This window comes from Apium graveolens, chromosome 6 (genome assembly GCF_009905375.1).
Source record: "Apium graveolens cultivar Ventura chromosome 6, ASM990537v1, whole genome shotgun sequence".
In the NCBI taxonomy this organism is placed as follows: domain Eukaryota; kingdom Viridiplantae; phylum Streptophyta; class Magnoliopsida; order Apiales; family Apiaceae; genus Apium; species Apium graveolens.
This window is the reverse complement of record NC_133652.1, coordinates 213,812,736-213,833,185: the sequence shown is the minus strand read 5'-3', so window position 1 is coordinate 213,833,185 and position 20,450 is coordinate 213,812,736. Positions and strand designations below refer to the sequence as shown.

General features: G+C 36.2%; 1 protein-coding gene and 1 non-coding gene across 2 annotated transcripts; both read left to right on the top strand.

Annotated features, from left to right (window-relative positions):
* Window positions 1–4,832: 4,832 nt before the first annotated feature.
* Window positions 4,833–4,939, top strand: LOC141670092 (small nucleolar RNA R71). The gene has a single exon (XR_012554339.1). It is a non-coding gene; the product is annotated as a small nucleolar RNA R71 (small nucleolar RNA).
* An 11,887-nt stretch (window positions 4,940–16,826) lies between these two features.
* Window positions 16,827–20,450, top strand: LOC141666648 (uncharacterized). The gene is made up of 2 exons (XM_074472768.1): window positions 16,827–16,904; window positions 17,203–20,450. The coding sequence occupies exon 2, from the start codon at window positions 17,206–17,208 to the stop codon at window positions 20,332–20,334; it is 3,129 nt and encodes a 1,042-aa protein (XP_074328869.1). The 5' UTR covers window positions 16,827–16,904; window positions 17,203–17,205; the 3' UTR covers window positions 20,335–20,450.

Below are 20,450 nucleotides of genomic sequence, written 5' to 3'. Positions count from 1 at the left end.
AATAGTGCGAATAATGATTCGATAATTAGAATTATTATTCGAGCGTTAGTTATTCGAATAATATTGTGATAATTATTCGTATCGTATAATAGTTAGCGGTAATTATCTGTTTAGCGAATCGTATGAGTTTCAATAATAATAGAATAGTTCGGTAATTAGGCGAGAATTGTGAGTAGCTCGTAGTTATACGAGTGATTAATCGTTAAGTTGATTTATAATTCGAGTAATTCGTAGTTATTTGATAAATAGTGTATCGGTTAATTAAATCGATTGATTATTTGTAAATAATCGATCTGATCGAATAAGTAATAATAATTTGTAATAAATAATAATAATTCCTAATAATTAGGGATTAATTATTTTAAAATACAATAATTATTAATTAATTATTTAAAAATATAATTAAGGATTGTTTAATTATAATTAATTATTTATAATTAATTATTAATTAATTAAATCTTGTTTAATTCATAATAATTCAACCGTTAGTCCGATTTGAGCGAAACGAAGACCCCTAGACTCAGAAAAATGAGACGAATCCAATAAAAATAGTTGTAAGTTATAATTTCTTCCGAAAGAAAGTGGTTTGGTGATAATTGATAGTACGTAGGTCCTAGTAGGAGTATAATTGAGCCGAATAAATCCCGAAAAATTATAATAAAATCAGATAAGACTAGTAATGCAGGTATAAGCCTAGAATTGATTCTAAAAATAATTATAAATCTAGAAATTAATTATGTGCTTTATGTGCTACGTGCTTTACGTGATTATATGAACCTATGTGTTGTATAAATGTATGTGTATATATACGAGTAAGATAGAAACACATGGGTAGACTGATAAGGTTGCGTGTTATCAATTCAAGATACACGAATATAGTAAGTTATCTAAATGCCTATCTTTCCATGATTTGTTCAGTGTTAGCAAGGCCAAGCAAGCTAGGGTCAGAAGGCGGTGAGTTAAACCAGGTTAAGTACGCGCAAGGTAAGTTTTTCCCCTTTTCTAAATTCAGAATAGTGATTTATATTTCTTTTCTATCGTATCAGTTCTCTTTAATAATCATTGTTCATATACACTGTTACCCATTTATTATCGCTTGATTCCAATTTCATTTCAATTCTTAATTTACCTAATTTATTGAATTCCCTGTTCATATTTCAATTCCTTTACCCTTGTTACATATACTCTGGTATATCCTGGTGTTGGGATATATCAATAGCATTCCGATTGTTCCGGATGCTAAGCCTTGGACTGGATGGTTACTATACGGGCTGGGTTTTACCCAGACAATTATTTAATAGGCCATAGTTGCCTGAGTACTCCTTATGTTGGTTGGGTCTATGCAGTTGGGTATAGATCTGCACTATATTCTGACTGATCAGCAGGTTATAGTGCATATGTTGGTTCTTGTTTCCAGTCTTGTTCATTTGGTACTCGCCAGCATTGGCAAATTACTATTCTATACAGATTCAGATGGTTGTTCCGACCAGCAGCTTATTGTTTCACTCATTTCTCTTTCTTTATACTATATATATTGTTGCAGGCTTGTTGAGCAATTTTGGCTCATCCCTTTTTATTGTTACTCCTATTGTTTTACAGTTAAGGTAGAGAATGAAATCCATCAGAACCCGCATAGTCAAGAAGCGAGTCAAGCAGCGGGACCCTCTTATACCAAGAGTGTTCCTTCCTATTCCTGAAGAGAGCTTTGAATTGCCAGATCAGGTGTAGCAGGATAAGTAGTAATGTTGGGTTGAATAAAAGTCTTGTGTAGTTTGAATAAAAGTTGTGTAGTGAGACTGTAGATAGAATAAAGGTTTGTATCAAAGAGAGTTCTTGAGACAGGTTTTATTTAGTTGGATTTGTAATAAAGTGTAGTATGTGATTCTTGTTTTCAAACTCAGACCTTAAAAGATCCTGAGTAGTGATAGTTCGGGGTAATTATTATATTTATATTCCGCTTGTGCAGGTTTAGTTGGTAATTGTTGTTAATAATGCCCCAAATCTATACCCCGGATTTGGAGGGTGTTATACGAATGCCCAAGAAAACTGCGAATTCCCTTAACAGAAATAGGTGGAGGAAGATTCTCAATGACCCCCACCTTGGCTTTGTCCACCTCAAGACCTTTACTAGAAACCTTGTGCCCAAGAATAATGCCCCGTCGCACCATAAAGTGATATTTCTCCCAATTGAGAACCAGATTTATCTCAGCACACCTCTTAAGAACGTGTCCAAGATTTTGCAATCATTCATCAAAATAATCGCCAAATATAGAGAAGTCGTCCATGAACACCTCCACATTCTGGCCAATCATATCAGAAAAGATGGCCATCATACATCTCTGAAATATGGTTGGTACACCACACAGACCAAAAGAAACTCGTCTGAAGGCGAAAGTACCAAATGGACAAGTGAGAGTAGTCTTCTCCTCATCTTCTAGAGTGATACAAATCTGATTGTAACCCGAATAGCCATCCAAAAGACAATAGTACCCATGACCAACCAATTTGTCAAGCATCTGATCAATGAAGGGCAAAGGGAAGTGATTTATCCTAGTGGCCTTGTTCAGCTTCCTGTAGTCCATACAAACTCTCCACCCTGTGACTGTTCATGTAGGAATAAGATCATTCTTCTCATTTACTACCACAGTAATTCCACCTTTCTTTGGCACATATTGAACTGGGCTCACCCATGAACTGTCAGAAATAGGATAGATGATCCCTGCATCTAGCCACTTAAGAATTTCCTTCTTCACTACTTCTTTTATGATCGGGTTAAGTCTTCTTTGCTGCTCAACCGTAGGCTTGCTACCTTCTTCTAGCAGAATTTTATGTATGCAATAAGAATGGTTGATTCCCTTAATATCTGCTATAGTCCAACCAATTGTCGATTTGAACTCTCTCAAAATCCTCAGAAGCTTCTCCTCGTCGCTACTTGAAAGGTCAGATGCAATAATAACAGGCAAAGTAGATGCATCACCTAAAAATGCATACCTCAAATGCTCAGGTAAAGGCTTAAGCTCAAGAGTGGGAGCTTCCTCAATAGATGGAGCTTTGTTCAATTCCTCCATTTTAAGAGATTTAAAAGGCATATCAATCTTCCTCTTCCAGGGAGAAGCATTCAAATATTACAATTGCTCTTCACCTTCGTCATCTTCACTATCTGAATTCCCCAATAAGGCCTTCTCTAAGGCATCAAACCTCAGCAATTGATCAAGTTCCGAAGTCACCGCAAAATCGACCAATTCTACCTTTAAGCACTCCTCATTTTCCATAGGAAATTTCATAGCATTAAACACATTAAAAGTTACATCCTGATCCAGCACTCGCATTGTAAGCTCACCCTTCTACACATCTATCAAGATTCGGCCAGTCACCAAGAAAGGTCTTCCCAAGATTATGGGAATCTTTTATCCTCCTCGAAATCAAGAATTATGAAATCAGCAGGGAAGATGAGTTTATCAACCTTGACCAAGACATCCTCCACAATACCAGCAGATATGTAATAGAACGGTCGGCCAACTGTAAAGTCATATAAGTTAGTTTTGGATCAGGTAAGTCCAAGTGCTTTAAGATTGACAAAGGCATTAGATTGATGCTAGCTCCCAAGTCATATAAGCATCTGTCAAAAGACACTTTTCCAATAGTACACGGAATAGTGAAGCTTCCCGAATCTTTAAGCTTCGGAGGCAACTTCTGTTATAGTACAGCACTACATTCCTCCGTGAGAGCGACAGTCTCTAAATCATCTAGCTTAACTTTCTGAGAGAGAATACCTTTCATAAACTTTGCATAACTAGGCCTCTGTTTAAGATCCTCCGTGAAAGGTATGTTGATATGAAGTTTCTTGAACACCTCCAGAAACTTCTTAAATTGCTTTTCCAGCTTTTTCTTCTGCAGCCGCTTAGGAAAAGGCAGTGGAGGATAGATCTGTTTCTCCCCTGTATTACCCTCAGGAGGAGTGTGCTCAACAGTAGTCTTCCTTGGTTCCACTTCTACTTCCTGCTGCTCTATTTCTTTTTCAGCCCCAGCTTCTTCAGTCGACACTTGAGTTTATTCGGGATTCGCAACCTTTCCAGACCTCAAAGTGATTGCCTTTACCTGCTCCTTAACTTCCCTCTTTCCTGGCACTTCAGTGTCACTAGGTATTGTACCAGGCTGACGATTTAGCAAGGCATTGGCAATTTGCCCAATTTGATTTTCTAAGGTCTTGATAGAAACAGCTTGGCTCTTGCACATAAGCTTCAACTCCTATAATTCAGATTTTTCATTGGCTTGTTGCTGCTGAAGTTGCTGTCTTGGTGCATATTGTGGTTGCTGAAAACCAAGGGGTTGTACTACTTAGCTGGATACTGCTGATAAGGTTGTTGAACCGCATTCTGAGCGTTCCTCCAACTGTAATTAGGATGATTGCGGTTGTTGGGATGATAAGTGGTTGGCACAGGTTGCTGCGAATGCTGAGAGTTGCTCACGAACTGAGCTGATTCACTAGAAATTGCGCACTGATAAGTCTCATGGGCACCAACACAGAGCTCTCACAGACAATAGTGATTTGATTAACTCCATAATTAGCCAAAGTGTCCACCTTCATGGTCAAAGCCTTAAGTTGGGCAGCTATAGCAGTTGCTGCATCAAAATCCAGAATTCCGGCGACTTTTCCCTGAGTCAGTCTCTGAGAAGGATTCTAGTATTTATTAGCAGCCATCGGTTCAATCAATTCATAAGCTTCATCATAGCTCTTAGCCCACAAGGCTCCTCCTGATGCTACATCGAACATGGGTCTAGAAGTAGCACCCAATCCATTGTAAAAATAGTTTATAAGCATCCAATCATGCATGCCATGGTGTGGGCACTTCCTTAGCATCTCCTTATATCAATCCCAAGCCTCACACAGAGATTCTCCAGTTTGTTGAGCAAACTGAGTAAGAGCATTCCTGATTGCAGCAGTCTTCACCATAGGGAAGAATTTAGTGAGAAACTTTTGAGCAAGATCTTCCCAAGTGGCGATAGACCCTGTTGGTAGAGAATGTAACCAACACTTAGCTTTATTCCTCAGAGAGAATGGCAAGAGTCACAGCTTGATAGCATCTTCAGTCACATCATTGAACTTGAAAGTATCGCGGATCTCGATAAAATCCCTGATGTGCATATTGGGGTCTTCAGTAGGAGAACCCCCAAACTAAACTGAGTTTTGTATTATCTGAATGGTGCTTGACTTGATCTCAAAAGTGTTAGCCCTGATGGCTGGCCTGATGATGCTTGACTGAATGTCATTGATCTTAGGCTAAGAATAGTCCATCAAAGCCTTAGGATTTTCTGCTTGATCTCCCATCTCTACTAAAATTGGTTCCTCGATTTTCTCTTCTTCTTCTACCTTCTTTTCTTCTTCAAAAACTTCCCTTCGAACTACCACAACTTCTTCCTCAGCTTTATCCAGAGTTCTCTTACGAGACCGCGAACACGTATGCTTACACCCTCGCTAGAGTACCTGGAATAAGACAAGGAAACTGATAAGTAACAATGTCCGAGTCAATGAACTTTAACGACCACTGATGGAAAACGCATAAACTAAAAATTAACACCGAGTCCCCGGCAGCGGCGCCAAAAACTTGTTAGTCGCTAAACACGCGCTAAAATTACACGCAAGTATACGCGTTTGCAAGCAGTATAAGATATAAATCAGATTCGTTCCCATAGGGACTGGTTTAGGTTAACTTAATAATTTATGCACTTAAGCAACAATGTATGGTTATTATTCAATGCTAAGATGAATAATAATTTGATGTTGTTTATAACAAAGAATTAAACTAACAATTATAACTAAGGGAATAAGAATGATTGAATTAATATATATGATAAATATGGAATTCTAACTTCATTAAGTACTTCATTCAATAGCCTTTTCATTCTTAACCTTAGCATGTAATGGTGATGACACTAATCAGATAACATGAAACTGATAAATACCAACTTTCGTTGTATGAATACCATACTACCAGACATCCATAAAAGTGATAGAAGTTGAATAGGCATCAATTATATTGAGACCCTATATGTCTATAGAATTTGACAACATAACGGTTTAAGCACAAGTTATCTATCTTGATTACATAGGGCAAGTAAGATAGTTAAAATTACCCACGAATCATTCATAACAAATACATGAACCTATGATAGCATGGCAAGTTCTAAACTCTTAAATTCACTTTCGCTTCATTAAGAATTAACACACAATCTTATAAGTTCGCGACGCGCATAAGACGAATACGCACAACCAATACTAGGTTATCATATAATCATCACACACTAAGGTATCGAATCAAATCAACTAAATAAATCCATAAATAATCCTCTAGAACCCCACGATAACGACTAATCCATAATCGGACTCATCATCAATGTAGGTTCCGATAAAAGCATTGTATAATAAACGTAGTCTTTATAACGAATAATAAAACAAGTTAACACAAGAGTATAGGTTCAACAAAATAAGAAACAAGCATCCAAGATTACAACTCAAAACAAAGATTCACAAGAATAAACTAGATCATCTTCGCCTTTGTTGAATTGTGCTATAGGTCTCTTGTCGTCTTCTCCTTAGCTCTAATATGTCTCTCCTTGATATCTTATGAAAAATGACCTAAGGTAATGATTATATAGCAGCCCCATACAAAGTAGAAGTCTTTCTCTCAAAATCGAAGTAGAATCAGGATTATTCTATCCCAACACGGCACGGCCGCGCGCTTGATCAGCACGGGCGCGCTGGGTTTCTAATGTTTAGGCGCGTCCGCACGCTTTAACAGCACGGGCGCGCTGGCTCTCTGATCAAAACTTTGACTTCTTCTTTTTCCTTCTTGATTTGCGCTGGTCTTCCACTAGCTTTATTCCAACACTTTCCTGACACCAAATTAGCACCACAATAATGCTAATTCACCTTATTACTTGGAGAATGCCTGAAAATGCAAATACACTAGAAAACACATTAAAACACCAATAACTTGAGTATAAATACACTAATTCAAAGCTTTATGGAGCGTAATAAAGTGTCATAAATGCCACTCAACAGTCCACAACAGACTTTCAGAAAGACTTGTGTTCAGATACAAGGGTGGAAAGGAGTTTACTTGGAATCTTCATAGGATTCTCAATGAAGGTTTCTCTGTTCTTAGTGAAAATTTTCTCCTCAATCAAGAAAAATTTTGGCTTTAATATTGATGCTAAGAAGCAGATACTCAACCAGATTGAAAGAATAAGGCAAAGCTGGAGAGACCCAAATGCACTCCCAAGAGTCTTAACTATTCCTTACACTGGAGATATAGTGCAGTTGAGGCCATATTGGCTAATGGATTTCAAGGATGAAATGAACATAAGAATATTCTTAAGATTAGATGATCAGCTAAAGATATCAAATAATAAAACTCTCAAGGAAATGCTAGAGATGCTGGATCAACCAAATGAAGATGAATCTGAGTTCTACAGATAACTCCAACACCAGATTGAAGAGAACAATGAAAGGCTGGGAAAGAAGACTAGACATTCAAGGAGAAAAGATTAATTTTCTCAGACTAGAGGAGTACCTTGAAAAATGGCTTGTGAGATTTCTATGAACTTTCTTTTGTATAATTTTCAATAAATTGCAGCACTTATCAGTTTTATCTACTATTGAATAATCTCTATGTAAAAAGGTGTTTTGTTATCATCAAGTCCCTCTAAATTTATTCCTACAATTCTAGTAGACATAAATTGGGGGAGATTGTTAGGAATATGTTGTTGACTTGATGATATGCTACAAAAACACCTTAGTAGATTTGATTAAGTGTAATTATAGCTTTCACCGGATAATGTACTCTGTCATCCGTCGAAAGAGTAGCTTATGTTTAAATAAGTTTTGGTAGCACATTTATGCATAATTGTAATGCCTTAGATAACTAGAAATTATAGGATATTCTAAGTCATGTTGACTACTAGATTGATATACAAAATAGGTTGGCTAATTGTAAATATTAGAGTTAACTGCTATGAAGATACTCACAGCGGATGTTCCACAAGGTTTCAATTGATGATCAACTAGAGTTTCAACGGATGATCAACCAGACTCTCAACGGATGATCAACCAGACTCTCAACGGATGATCCAACAAAGTCTCAACGGATGATCCAACAAAGTTTCAACAGATGATCAAATTCAAAAGCAGTTGATAGTGACTTAACAGTCACATGGGTTGATTGTATGTAAATGGAATGTGGCAGCCTATTAACAGGTTTTAGAGAACAAAGAAGCATTTCCACTTCCATGCTAACTTGAAGATATTCAAAGATGCTGGATGGAAAAATGGAGTAGCATGTAATTAGACTAAGACATTTTTGTCTTATTAGTTTGTCTTTTTATCATGTAACTTGATGATATATAAACCAAGAGTAGCAAGTTCAAACATAAGTAAGCAAGAACTGAGAAATAGAAAAAGTTGTATCTCTTAAGAATTTCCATGTTCTACGTGTATCATACTTGTAAGCAGCTGTGTGTATTTTTGCATCACAGAGTTCTCATCAATATATATATATATATATATATTTGGCGGGTCAGTTCAATCCACCAGAAAGTTTTTAATCCTTGTGTTTAATTACTTTGTGTTTGAATACATCTATATTTTTATTTCGCACTTTTGCAGATTCAAACACTGATATATTTATATTTGTGAGAAGTTATTAAAATTGAAAAGAAACCAAAAATTACATTCAACCCCCCTTCTGTAATTCTAGTTGTTAGATTGTTTGGGAATAACATATATCTTCAAGATTCTATATAAGACTTTCGGTGTCATTCTGCTCAATTCTCTTCCTTTTCTAATAGCTGATATTTTATGTTCAAGGTGGTCAGGAAGATCTAGCAAAAACTTTAGGTTAACCTCCTCGGCTTCATAATAATTATCATGAAGTTGCAAGTCATTTATCAGTTTGTTAAACCTTTCAAAAACTTCAGTAATTCCTTCTTTAGCCTTAGCCATGAAACCTTCATACTGAGACACCGGTATTCTCCTTTGATTAGATCTTACTTCCTCTATACCCTCACACAAATTTCAATCTTCTCTCAGATATGTTTGGTTGTGTCACAGTTGATAATATTTTTGTACATGACATTGTCAAGTGACTCTATCAGAATTAGTTGCAAGCCACTATCCATAGAGACTTCTCTTTTTCAGGTTCAGTGTATTTTGAGGGGTCTTTAGGAGCAAAGTGAGCTGGAATGACCATGTCTCCATCAGTAGATTCATCAACCCTTTCCATGAGAATAAAAGGGCCATTCTTGAGAATCTGAATGTACATTGGGTTGGCCATCCGTATGAACAACATCATCTTTTTCTTCTAAGGTGTATAGTTAATTTTATCAAAGGCTGGTACCTTGATACTACTTATCTTTTATGCACTCATACTTATAATATCTTTATATATTTACTTTCAGATTTTGCTCTGATACCACTTGTTAGATATTGAATATAACACGGAGGGGGGTGAATGTGTTTCTTGGATTTTTAGCCTTTTTAAACTTGTTTGGATATTGTGTGAACAAAGCAGTTTAAATTTGCAGAGATATTGTGTTAACAGAAATAAATCAACAAGCACAATATTTTAAAACTCACTTAATTTGGATTAATTAAGTTTGTCTTGCTACAAATTCTGTGTTCTTAACAATATAAGAACTCAGCTTCTTTCTTAAGAGAATACAAGAAAAATTGATATGTTTTGTTACAACTAAACTTAGGACCAGTGCATGCTTTATACACTAGCAGCACGGGTTTACAAGACTTGCACTAAAATGTACTCAACTACTTTCTAAAGCAACCTTTTTCTATTTCCATTTCTAGCTTAGCAAATCTTTGCAGAATCTTGCAAGTATGTGACCATCTTTTGTCCAGTTAATCTTGGCCCTTGATCTTGTATTCTCCCAGCTACTTTGTAGACTTTTCAATCTAGTGAATAGATCGTTTTTTGACTTATAATCTTGAATCTTGAACTTGTCTGCATTCTTTATTTGAGAGGCATATCGAGATCTCCAGTTTGTTCTATATAGAAGTGACATCTCGATAAGTATATTGATTTATCGAGATCTCTTAGTTTTTTATAGGTATATTTGACTTGTCGAGTTCTCTTGATCGTTGCATGTGAAATGACTTGTCGATATGTCTGAGATCTCTACATGTAGAAATGACTTGTCGATATCTCTGAGATCTTTACATACACATTTTGACTTGTCGATATCTCTGAGATCTCTAATGAGCAATTGACTTGTCGATATCTCCAATTCTTCACATCTTCGTTTGACTTATTGATATCTCAAAGTTTTACATGCAGAAATGACTTGTCGGTATCTCCAGTTCTCTACATCTTCATTTGACATGTCGATATCTCCAATACTTCTCTATAAGCCATTTTGGGCTTCTCGATAAGTCATTCTGAACTTCTCGAATGACTTCTTGATATAACTTGATCTGTGACTTTTCGATATCTTGACTTAGAACATTTTTCATAAAACAATTTTATTCAACTCCAAGCTTCTACACTTTTCTCTGGGCATGATCATGGCTAGATCTTCTTCCAGAGTTTATTCCTTAGCTTGAATCTGTTCACAGAAAAATACTTCAGTCTAATCTTCTATCCTTTTTACAGACTCAAGTAATACAATACAGAATAAAGAATTGATTATCAAACAACTAAATTTTAGGGATGTCAATGTGACTTAGTCTTGTTATTGTACAAGCATGTCTTGCACAACAGTTCTTGAACCTCGGACTTCATGTTCTAAAAATTACACTACAAATATAAAATCTTTAATAAATCTAGTGCATTGATTTAATGAAGTTATGTTTCAAATAGTATAAATTGTGCAGGACTTTTTTTGGATTTCAAAAATTTTAGCGTATTTAATTTAGATTTTTAAAAATATCTGGATGTATCAATTTGAACAATCCTTCGAAATCTCATAATATTCAATACAAATTCTAAAATATTTAGTGGTATTCAATCATTTCAAATCATCTTCAAAATCTATAGGTATTCATCCATGAATTATTAACAACGTGTTAAATTTGAATTGAATACACCACTCGTTTATAATGTGAAAAATATTGCTTAGAAATTATATAGTTGGATTAGAAATTGAATTTAAAAATTAGATGGTAAACCGTTTTATTAAAAATTAGATTGGTTAAAAGATATAATAAATAAAGGTGAGTAATTAAATTAAGATCACATATAATACAAAATACATTAAATTTAATAGTTTTTTTCAAAAATACATTTTTTTGAAGTTTTTTTGTAAAAATATGACTTTTTTAAGTTTCAATTTATAGAAAATAAGATTTTTCATTTTTTTTGCAAAAATACGATTTCGCAACGTGCTGCAACCAGATGCAACCCGGTGCAAACTCAACTGCAGACAAAAATCTTTTTAGTACTTTTTCAGAAAAATTGCATATATATGTGATTATTTTTTTGTTACAAACTATATTTCTATGATTATTTTCAAAAATAAAGAATACCTAAAATACATCACTTTCTACCTTCAACTGCCCAAAATGCCCAGATGCGCACGAACCGCCCAAAATACCCACGAAATACGCATTTCAGGGATGCGTATTCATCCTTTTAAATTTTAACAAAGAATACACTTTTGATTTGACAAAGAATACGCATGTTCAACATACGTATTCACAAAAAAACAAAAAATGAATACGCATGTTGAACATGCGTAGTCTTTGTTAAAATTTTGAAAATTGAATCTGCATCCCCGACATGCGTATTCAGTGGGTAAAAAAGGCGGAATATCCCGCCAATAGGTATTTTGGGCAGACTTTCCCAAATGGTGGGCATTTTGGTTTTTCATCCTTTCAAAAGATGATAAAATTGTAAAAAAACTTTGGAGAAAAAAAAAGTATTTTTGGTAATTTCCACCATGGTTGATTTTCGAGAAACAACCTCGGTGGGTGGAAGTTATAGGTAGGCAATTTTGGCCAAGTGCACGTCTATGTACATAGGGGTGGCAATTTCGGGTAATGGGTCGGGTTCGTGTCGGGTTGACATTACCCTATCCAATTTTTAGGTCTACCCGAACCCGACACGACTCGAAACGGGTTGAAATATTTAAACCCGAACCCGACCTGTGAATTATATTCTTTACCCGAACCCGATCTGGTCCTACACGAGTTACAAGTGGGTCGATTTAATCCTCTCCGAGCCGGAGTGAAAAAGCAAATCAATATCAGTTTCAAAGCTAAAAACTCAAAATCAACTTATAACGACTCGTGTATTCTTTTTAAATTATTTAATTATGCAATTATGGAAATTATTAAATAAATAAGATATGTATGTTGGTTTTGACCGCTATGTGTTGTTTGATTATTATCCATATATGATTTATGGTGTACCGGGTTGTCCCCGAGATCAATTATGGAGTCATATTGAATTGTTTTCACTTTTAATAGTGAATTTAGTGCAAATTTATTTGCATGAATATTTGAAATGTCTCTAAAATTATTTTTATGGTTTTATAATTATAATAATTATTTTTGGGATTTTTACAAAATTTAGAAATCAATATTTCATCAATTATTTAACCCTGTATGATTTTCTGATTACATTTATTTGTAAAACCTGTATTTAATTCCATAATTCTTCAAAAATTATGAAACTCATATTTATTTAAGTTTGGAATATTCCGAGAATTTTAAAATTATTTTGGGAATTTTCAGGATTAATTTTACCCGCGCGTCGATTCATTTAATTGATAAAAGCAGGTATAAATTGTATTTCAGAAATTATTTTAAAATTACGAAATTTATGTTTTTATAAACTTCGGAATATTTATAATATTTTATAACCATTCTCGTAATTTTCTAAAATTGTATTATGTGCCACTTGGTTCGATAAATTGCAAAATGCGGGTCAGAACCGGGCTTGCAAATGGAAAACCAGACACGTATCGATTGATAAAAGAATTCACAGACAGGTGGCAGCTAATTATTCGTGGTTGTTGCAGCGTGTTAGTCGTTTAATAAATAAAAACACACCTCTGTGTTTTCTTCTTCACTCTCATCTCTCTATTTCTCGACTCTCTCTCTCTGTTCTCTCTCTCACCTCTCGTTTCTCTCGTTCTTCCTTCGTTCTTCTTCTTCGTCTCTTTCTTGTGCCGTTTCTTGTTGTCGTTGTTTGCTCCGCCACCACCGCCTAATTTCCGGTGAGGCTTGGTGGTCCGATTGATTCTATTGGTTATGTATATATATATTGTGTGTGTATACATATGCTCGTGTGTGTGTGAGATTATGTGGTGTGTGTGTGTTGCGTGTGTGGCCGGTGTTTTTGCCGCCGTTGACCCCTGTTTCCGGTTGTTGTTGTGGCTCTCCTGTTCCTTTTCCGTTTCTGCGCGTATGGCGCGTATGGTTGTGGTCTGTTATTTTAATATTATTTTATTAATTTCTCTGCAGGAATTTTATTCGATTAATATTCGTGAAATGAAATATTTTAGTGCGGGGAATAATTGTAAGTAATCGGTGGAATTTCGCGTTGGAAACCCGGAATTAATCGGGTACCCGCAAAATTTCGCCGCCGTCCACAATGAATTTTTACGAGTGGACGGTGGACGATGATGATGTTTATCTGAGTCCTAATATTTTAAAATGAATAAATTAATTCGTGGAATTATTTTTGAAATGAGAATTTGATTTTTACAGTAAAGTCGAGTACGTAATTTAGTCGACGAAGTGTGATTGGATTGATTGTTGGGTTGAAATGATAGTTAGGATTGTGGTTGTTGTGAATTGGATTGTTGTTATGGAATTGACGTCGATTGATGTTTCGACGGGTAGTCCGATAAACAAAGGAGACGTTGCCCGATTTCCAGGAAATTTACCTACAAAAATACGGGAGCGTATCCAACGATTATTGGGACGTCGAATGGTTATATAGATATATATGTGTTCAATATGAAACTTGATTGCACGATGTGATGAAATAATTTTCTAAAATCCATAACCCTGATTTTGTAAAATTACACATATACGTATTTTCGGAAAACGAATACCAACCCGATTTCTCGAGAATGTAAACCCTGACTGTTGGGTGTGTTGTTATATTATAATAATCCATATAATTACGAGTCAAGTTTGAATATCGTTGGGTAAGAATTAGTATCGAGGATATATCAAGCATACCTAGACGTCTAACGTAGGGTATTTCGACCCTGTAGGTTATAATCGGGAACCTGAAAGTGGACGATGGACTAGAAATGACCTAGTAGTCAGTCAACGAGCTCAGTAGAGTTTCAACAGAAAAACCTGAGTGTCCAAGTCGAATCCAATGGGATCTAGTGGTTGGACGTTAAAGCCTGAGCGGCAGAGTCGGATCAGAATTGATCAGTAATAGTTGTAAAGCCTGTAAGGCAAGTATTTCTGAACTTTTCTTCAAGATATATATTACCAATATTTTCGAACTGTTTTATAACATGTCGCTATTATTCAAAATAACTCATGTTTTATATTGTAAGAGCTTTAAACCATTTAACCTTGAACCCTGATTTTCTTGATCTTGAGCCATAAGCCTTATTCTTTGTAATCCGTCCTTTGTTGATCCTCAGACACCAAACCATACAAATATAATACTACTTCTCAAAGGTATAACTACCAAACACCAAACACTGAAAGAGAATGATTTGAAAACACAGAAAATTTTATACTCCAATCATTCTTAATAGCATCAAAGAACCATATCCTGAAAAATCATTACTGGTCAAATACCTGACCCTAGTACAAACTGAAAACCGTTTCTTATACATACCCTGATATACCCTTGAGATATCCATGAGTTCCTTACGTTTTTATGCAAATGTTTAACCATCATTGATTATGATCTTGTTTTATTGAATCATATTGTTATCATATTGAACTGCTTTAGGATTGGATAGTTTTTATATATGTGGACCAGATTCGTGGTCAGACCATATAGATGGTCAAGTTAGGCCAATGTGTGCCTTCGATCCAGTAATTAGAGCAGTGTTGTGTGCTTGCTCGGGGTTAGTGCGTGACTGATCAGCAGCCTAATCTTGGTTTTTAAAAACTTAAAATAAATATCCAATTCTAATGATTAGTTAAAAAGAAACTTGATTCCTTTGAATCATCTCATTTGATCATTATTTGACCTCAGTTATCACTATTATGACTTGCTGAGCTAGTTAGCTCACCCTTGCGATTCTTTTATATATTTTACAGTTAAAAAGGATATGGATGATAGAGAAGTGCCTCAGTCCAAAGTGCGGGTTAAGGTTCCAGTTTGAAGTGAATCGAGTTAGCAGGAGCTTCATGCAGTGGAGAGATAGTACGATTGTAACAAAAACTTTATAATCAATTGTAAGTTAATTCAGTCGGGATTCGGTATGATGTAATAAATTAAGGTTGTGGCTTGTTTTCATACTTAAACCTGTTGCGATCCATGGTTACATAAAGCAGGGTCATTGCAAATAATATTTCTTATACAGGTTAATATAATGTGTTTGTGTTGTGGACCCCAAAATGCTGACCCGGGTTTGGACGGCGCCACACAACTTCAGTACATAATCTCTCTTAAAGGATACGAAAGGGAATTGAAATAAAAAACTAACACCCGTATATATATATATATATATATATATATATATATATATATATATATATATATATATATATGTTCATAATATGTGTACATACAAACCGGATCTCTAATTTATCAATAGTTTAATAAGCAAATCATGGATTGACAAAGATATATATTGACTTGATAGAGAAATAAGATAGGAACAGAATAATGAAAGAGAGAGAAATGAGATACATGAGTGATGAGAAGATGAGAGAAGCGGCTATGAAAATAGGGTTATGATTGATATTGACTTGTCATGTGACTCTGTGAGGCATTTTAAATCGAATTGGGCTTCTATTTGGGCCGAAACACATGGTCTGAAAATAAGATAAAGCTGAAAGATATGTTTTAAACATGTATATGTATATATGTTGGCTTAATTTCGGGTATTTCGGGTTGGCCCGAAATTGACCCGATTTTTTTTGGGTTAATTTATGTCAACCCGACCCGAAATCAAAAAACCCCAACCCTAATTCGTATTTTTCCGTGTCGGTTTCGTGTCGGGTTTCGGGTCGTGTCAATTTTTGCCACCCCTATATGTACATACACTTTTATACAACCCTAGGATGGGGTTGATCAAGCAAAACTAGAGAATGTAAGGATCAGAGAAGAGGCAGATCGCAGAATGGAGCTTTTGAGCGTGAGAAATATTTGAAGGAATACTATCATTGGAATTTTTGGTAGTTTTTGCATTGCTAACATCGTCTCGTTTTATAAGGGCATAGTTAAAGATTTCAAATTTTGGATATTGATTCACGGTTGATTGGAAACTATGTACAAATTTAAGTAAGCCCCTGGTGAATATGGTTTAAGATTTTATCTCGATCACTCTCATAATTATTTGATAGAATTTTTTTTATTCTGAATGGCTATTGGTTGGTTTTTGTATATTATTTATGAGGTTCCCTTATTTTTAACTTAGCGCGCCTTGAATATACACACAAGTCGGGATATAAACAGTTTCTTCATTCTTCAGAACCGGGTTATGAAGGTAAGATTGTGTACATATTACCGTTTCTAAACTCTGTTTTAAACGGGATATAACGGGTATATTTTGTTTGGTTTGGTTTTTCTAAATATAAAAATGCAATAAGTTAGTTGGAAAAAAATAAATTGTAAAATATAATTATTAAAATTACAGGTAATCGAGGTTTAGATCTGTATATATTGGAAAGATTAAACATAGATATCTGAGACATTGGTCGGGGACAATAACAAACCCCAGCGCCTCCAATATTTTCTTCATAGGTCTGTCTCTCTTTCTTCTTGATTTCAAATCTTTATTGCTTTTATATATCCCTCTCCCTCTCCCTCTCCCTCTCCCTCTCCCTCCACACACGTATTAAAAGTACATATCTTCTTTTTTGATATTGTATACTGTTAAATTTTTTTAGGGTTGTTTAAATTTTTAGTGGTTATAATTGAATTAATTTACTGGGGTTTGTTGTTTAAATAGAATAACACAAATTTGTTGTTGGGTTTTGTTTATATTTGCTTTGAAGTTAGATTGGTAGTTTGGGTTCTTGATTGATTGATTATAATTAAGGTAATGGAGGTGGGTGATTTCGAAACTGAGAAAATTAGGAATATTTGCATTCTGGCTCATGTTGATCATGGCAAAACTACTCTTGCGGATCACCTCATTGCCTCTTCTGGAGGCGGTGTTTTGCATCGTAAGCAAGCCGGTAGGCTTAGGTTTTTGGATTATTTAGATGAGGAGCAAAGGCGTGCTATTACCATGAAGAGCTCTTCTATTGGTTTACAGTTTGATAAGCATGCCATCAATCTTATCGACTCTCCAGGTCATATGGATTTTTGTAGTGAGGTTTCCACTGCTGCCAGGTTGAGTGATGGGGCTTTGGTTTTAGTTGATGCTGTTGAGGGGGTTCATATTCAGACTCATGCTGTTTTGAGGCAAGCCTGGATTGAAAAGCTTACGCCTTGTTTGGTTTTGAATAAGATTGATAGGTTGATTTGTGAATTGAAATTGACTCCTATGGAAGCGTTTAATAGGTTGCAGAGGATTGTTCATGAGGTTAATGGGATAATGAGTACTTATAAGTCTGAGAAGTATTTGTCTGATGTTGATTCTATTCTTGCGGGGCCATCAGGGGAGTTGAATGATGACAACTTTGAGTTTATTGAGGATGACGAGGACGATACTTTTCAGCCTCAGAAGGGTAATGTTGCATTTGTGTGTGCGTTGGATGGATGGGGATTTTGTACAAGTATGTTTGCTGAATTTTATGCAAAAAAGATTGAGAAAAGGAATCGCGACAAGAAGGTCAAGGTGAATCCTGCCACAGTGAACAAGGCTTTATGGGGTCCTAGGTATTACCTTCCCAAAACTATGATGTTTGTGGGTAAGAAAGGAGTAGCTGGAATGAGCAACCCTCAACCACTGTTTGTGGAGTGGATACTAAAGCCAATCTGGCAGCTTTACCAGGCATCTTTAGAACCAGATGGAGACATTGGTATACTTCAAAATGCCATCAACAACTTTGAATTGAAAGGATTGGAACATGAACTTAAGAACAAGGACCCAAAATCCAAGCTTCAGTCTGTCTTGTGTCATTGGCTTCCATTGTCAAATGCTATTTTGTCAATGGTTGTGAATTGTATGCCAAACCCTATACAGGCGCAGTCTTTTAGGGTATCCCGTTTGCTTCCTAAGCGAGAAATTTTAGATGACGCTGAAAAGTCTGATGTAGTTGCCGAGGCAGAGGTGGCAAGAAAGTCTGTTGAGGCTTGTGATTCAAGGCCAGAAGCACCGTGTGTTGCATTTGTGTCTAAGATGTTTGCTGTTCCGATGAAGATGCTTCCCCAGAGGGGCCCACATGGTGAAATAATCAATAATTCTTCAGAAAATGGTGGAAATGGAGATTCAGATGAGTGTTTTCTTGCATTTGCCAGGATATTTAGTGGGGTCCTTTATGCAGGACAGAAGGTATATGTGCTTTCATCTCTATATGATCCATTGAAAGTGCATGATATGCAGAAGCATGTTCATGAAGCTGAGTTGCATTCCCTGTATCTGATGATGGGTCAAGGTTTGAAGCCAGTTGCATCTGTTAAGGCTGGTAATGTTGTTGCTATTCGAGGCCTTGGGCAACATATACTAAAGAGTGCAACACTCTCATCAACAAAGAGCTGTTGGCCTTTCTCTAGTATGGTTTTCCAGGTTTCTCCAACTCTGAAAGTGGCAATTGAACCATCTGATCCAGCTGATATTGGTGCACTAATGAAAGGCTTGAGGCTTTTAAATCGTGCTGACCCTTTTGTGGAGGTTACTGTTTCTGGTAGAGGGGAGCATGTGCTTGCTGCTGCAGGTGAAGTTCATCTTGAAAGATGCATAAAGGATTTGAAGGAGAGATTCGCAAAGGTGAGCTTGGAAGTCTCTCCACCTCTTGTGTCTTTTAGAGAGACTATTGAATGTGAGGAATCCAATCCACTAGAGAATTTAAGGTTGTTAACTGGGACTACGGACTTTGTAGAGAAAATAACAGCCAATGGAAGGTGTGTTGTCCGCGTGCAGGTTATGAAGCTTCCTACTGCCCTAACTAAGGTGCTTGATGAGAGTTCTGAATTTCTTGGAGATATTTTAGGGGGTAAAACGGGTCAGACATTTAATACTTTGGAGGCTCGTAAAGCTACAATCAAGGAAGATGTTAATACTGTTGAATCACTTAAAAAGCGCATAATGGATGCTGTTGAAAGTGATAATTTATATTGGAGCTCGCAAATTGATAAAGAGTTGGTTGAAAAATATAAAGTGTTGTGGCAGAATTTTCTGAAAAGGATATGGGCGTTTGGACCGAGACAGGTTGGTCCGAACATCCTCCTCACCCCTGACATAAAAAAAGCTGCCAATATTGATTCTTCTGTTCTTCTCCGAGGTTCGCCTTATGTATCTCAGAGATTGGGGTTCCTGGATGTAGAAGAAAGCAATAGGATTAGAAAATATGAGACATCAACAGCTACGATGAATACGTTGTACCAAGAAGTTGAGACTCTTGAGAGCAGTGTTATGTCTGGGTTTCAACTTGCATCAGCAACCGGTCCTTTGTGTGATGAACCTATGTGGGGTTTGGCATTTGTTGTTGAGGCTTATGTTTCCCCGTCAACTGGGCAATTTAATGATTCTTCAAACTCTCAACAGCAAACAGAGCAATATGGCATGTTCAGTGGGCAAGTAATGACTGCTGTCAAGGAAGCATGCAAAGCAGCTGTACTCCAGAAGAAACCCCGACTTGTTGAAGGCATGTACTTTTGCGAATTAAACACACCAACAGAATATTTAGGTCCTATGTACGCAGTTCTTGCACGTAGACGAGCACGAGTGCTGAAGGAAGAAATGCAGGAAGGGTCTCCTTTGTTCACAGTTCATGCTTATTTGCCAGTTACGGAAAGCTTTGGATTTGCTGATGAACTGAGGAGATGGACATCAGGAGCTTCAAGTGCTTTACTTGTTCTTAGTCATTGGGAAGCACTTCTGGAGGATCCTTTCTTTGTACCAAAAACTGAAGAAGAGAAAGAAGAATTTGGGGATGGTGCTGGTGTACTCCCCAATACAGCTAGGAAACTAATTGATGGTGTAAGGCGGCGAAAGGGTCTTCCTGTGGAGGAAAAGGTTGTCCAGCATGCAACAAAGCAGAGAACACTGGCTCGGAAGGTGTAATACCTTAAGTGTAGTATTTTACAATGTCATTGGTTACTATAAACTTCACCTTTAATTTTATTTTGGTGTATATGAAAATTTTGGCAGTGATATCCAGAAAGACAATATTTATAATA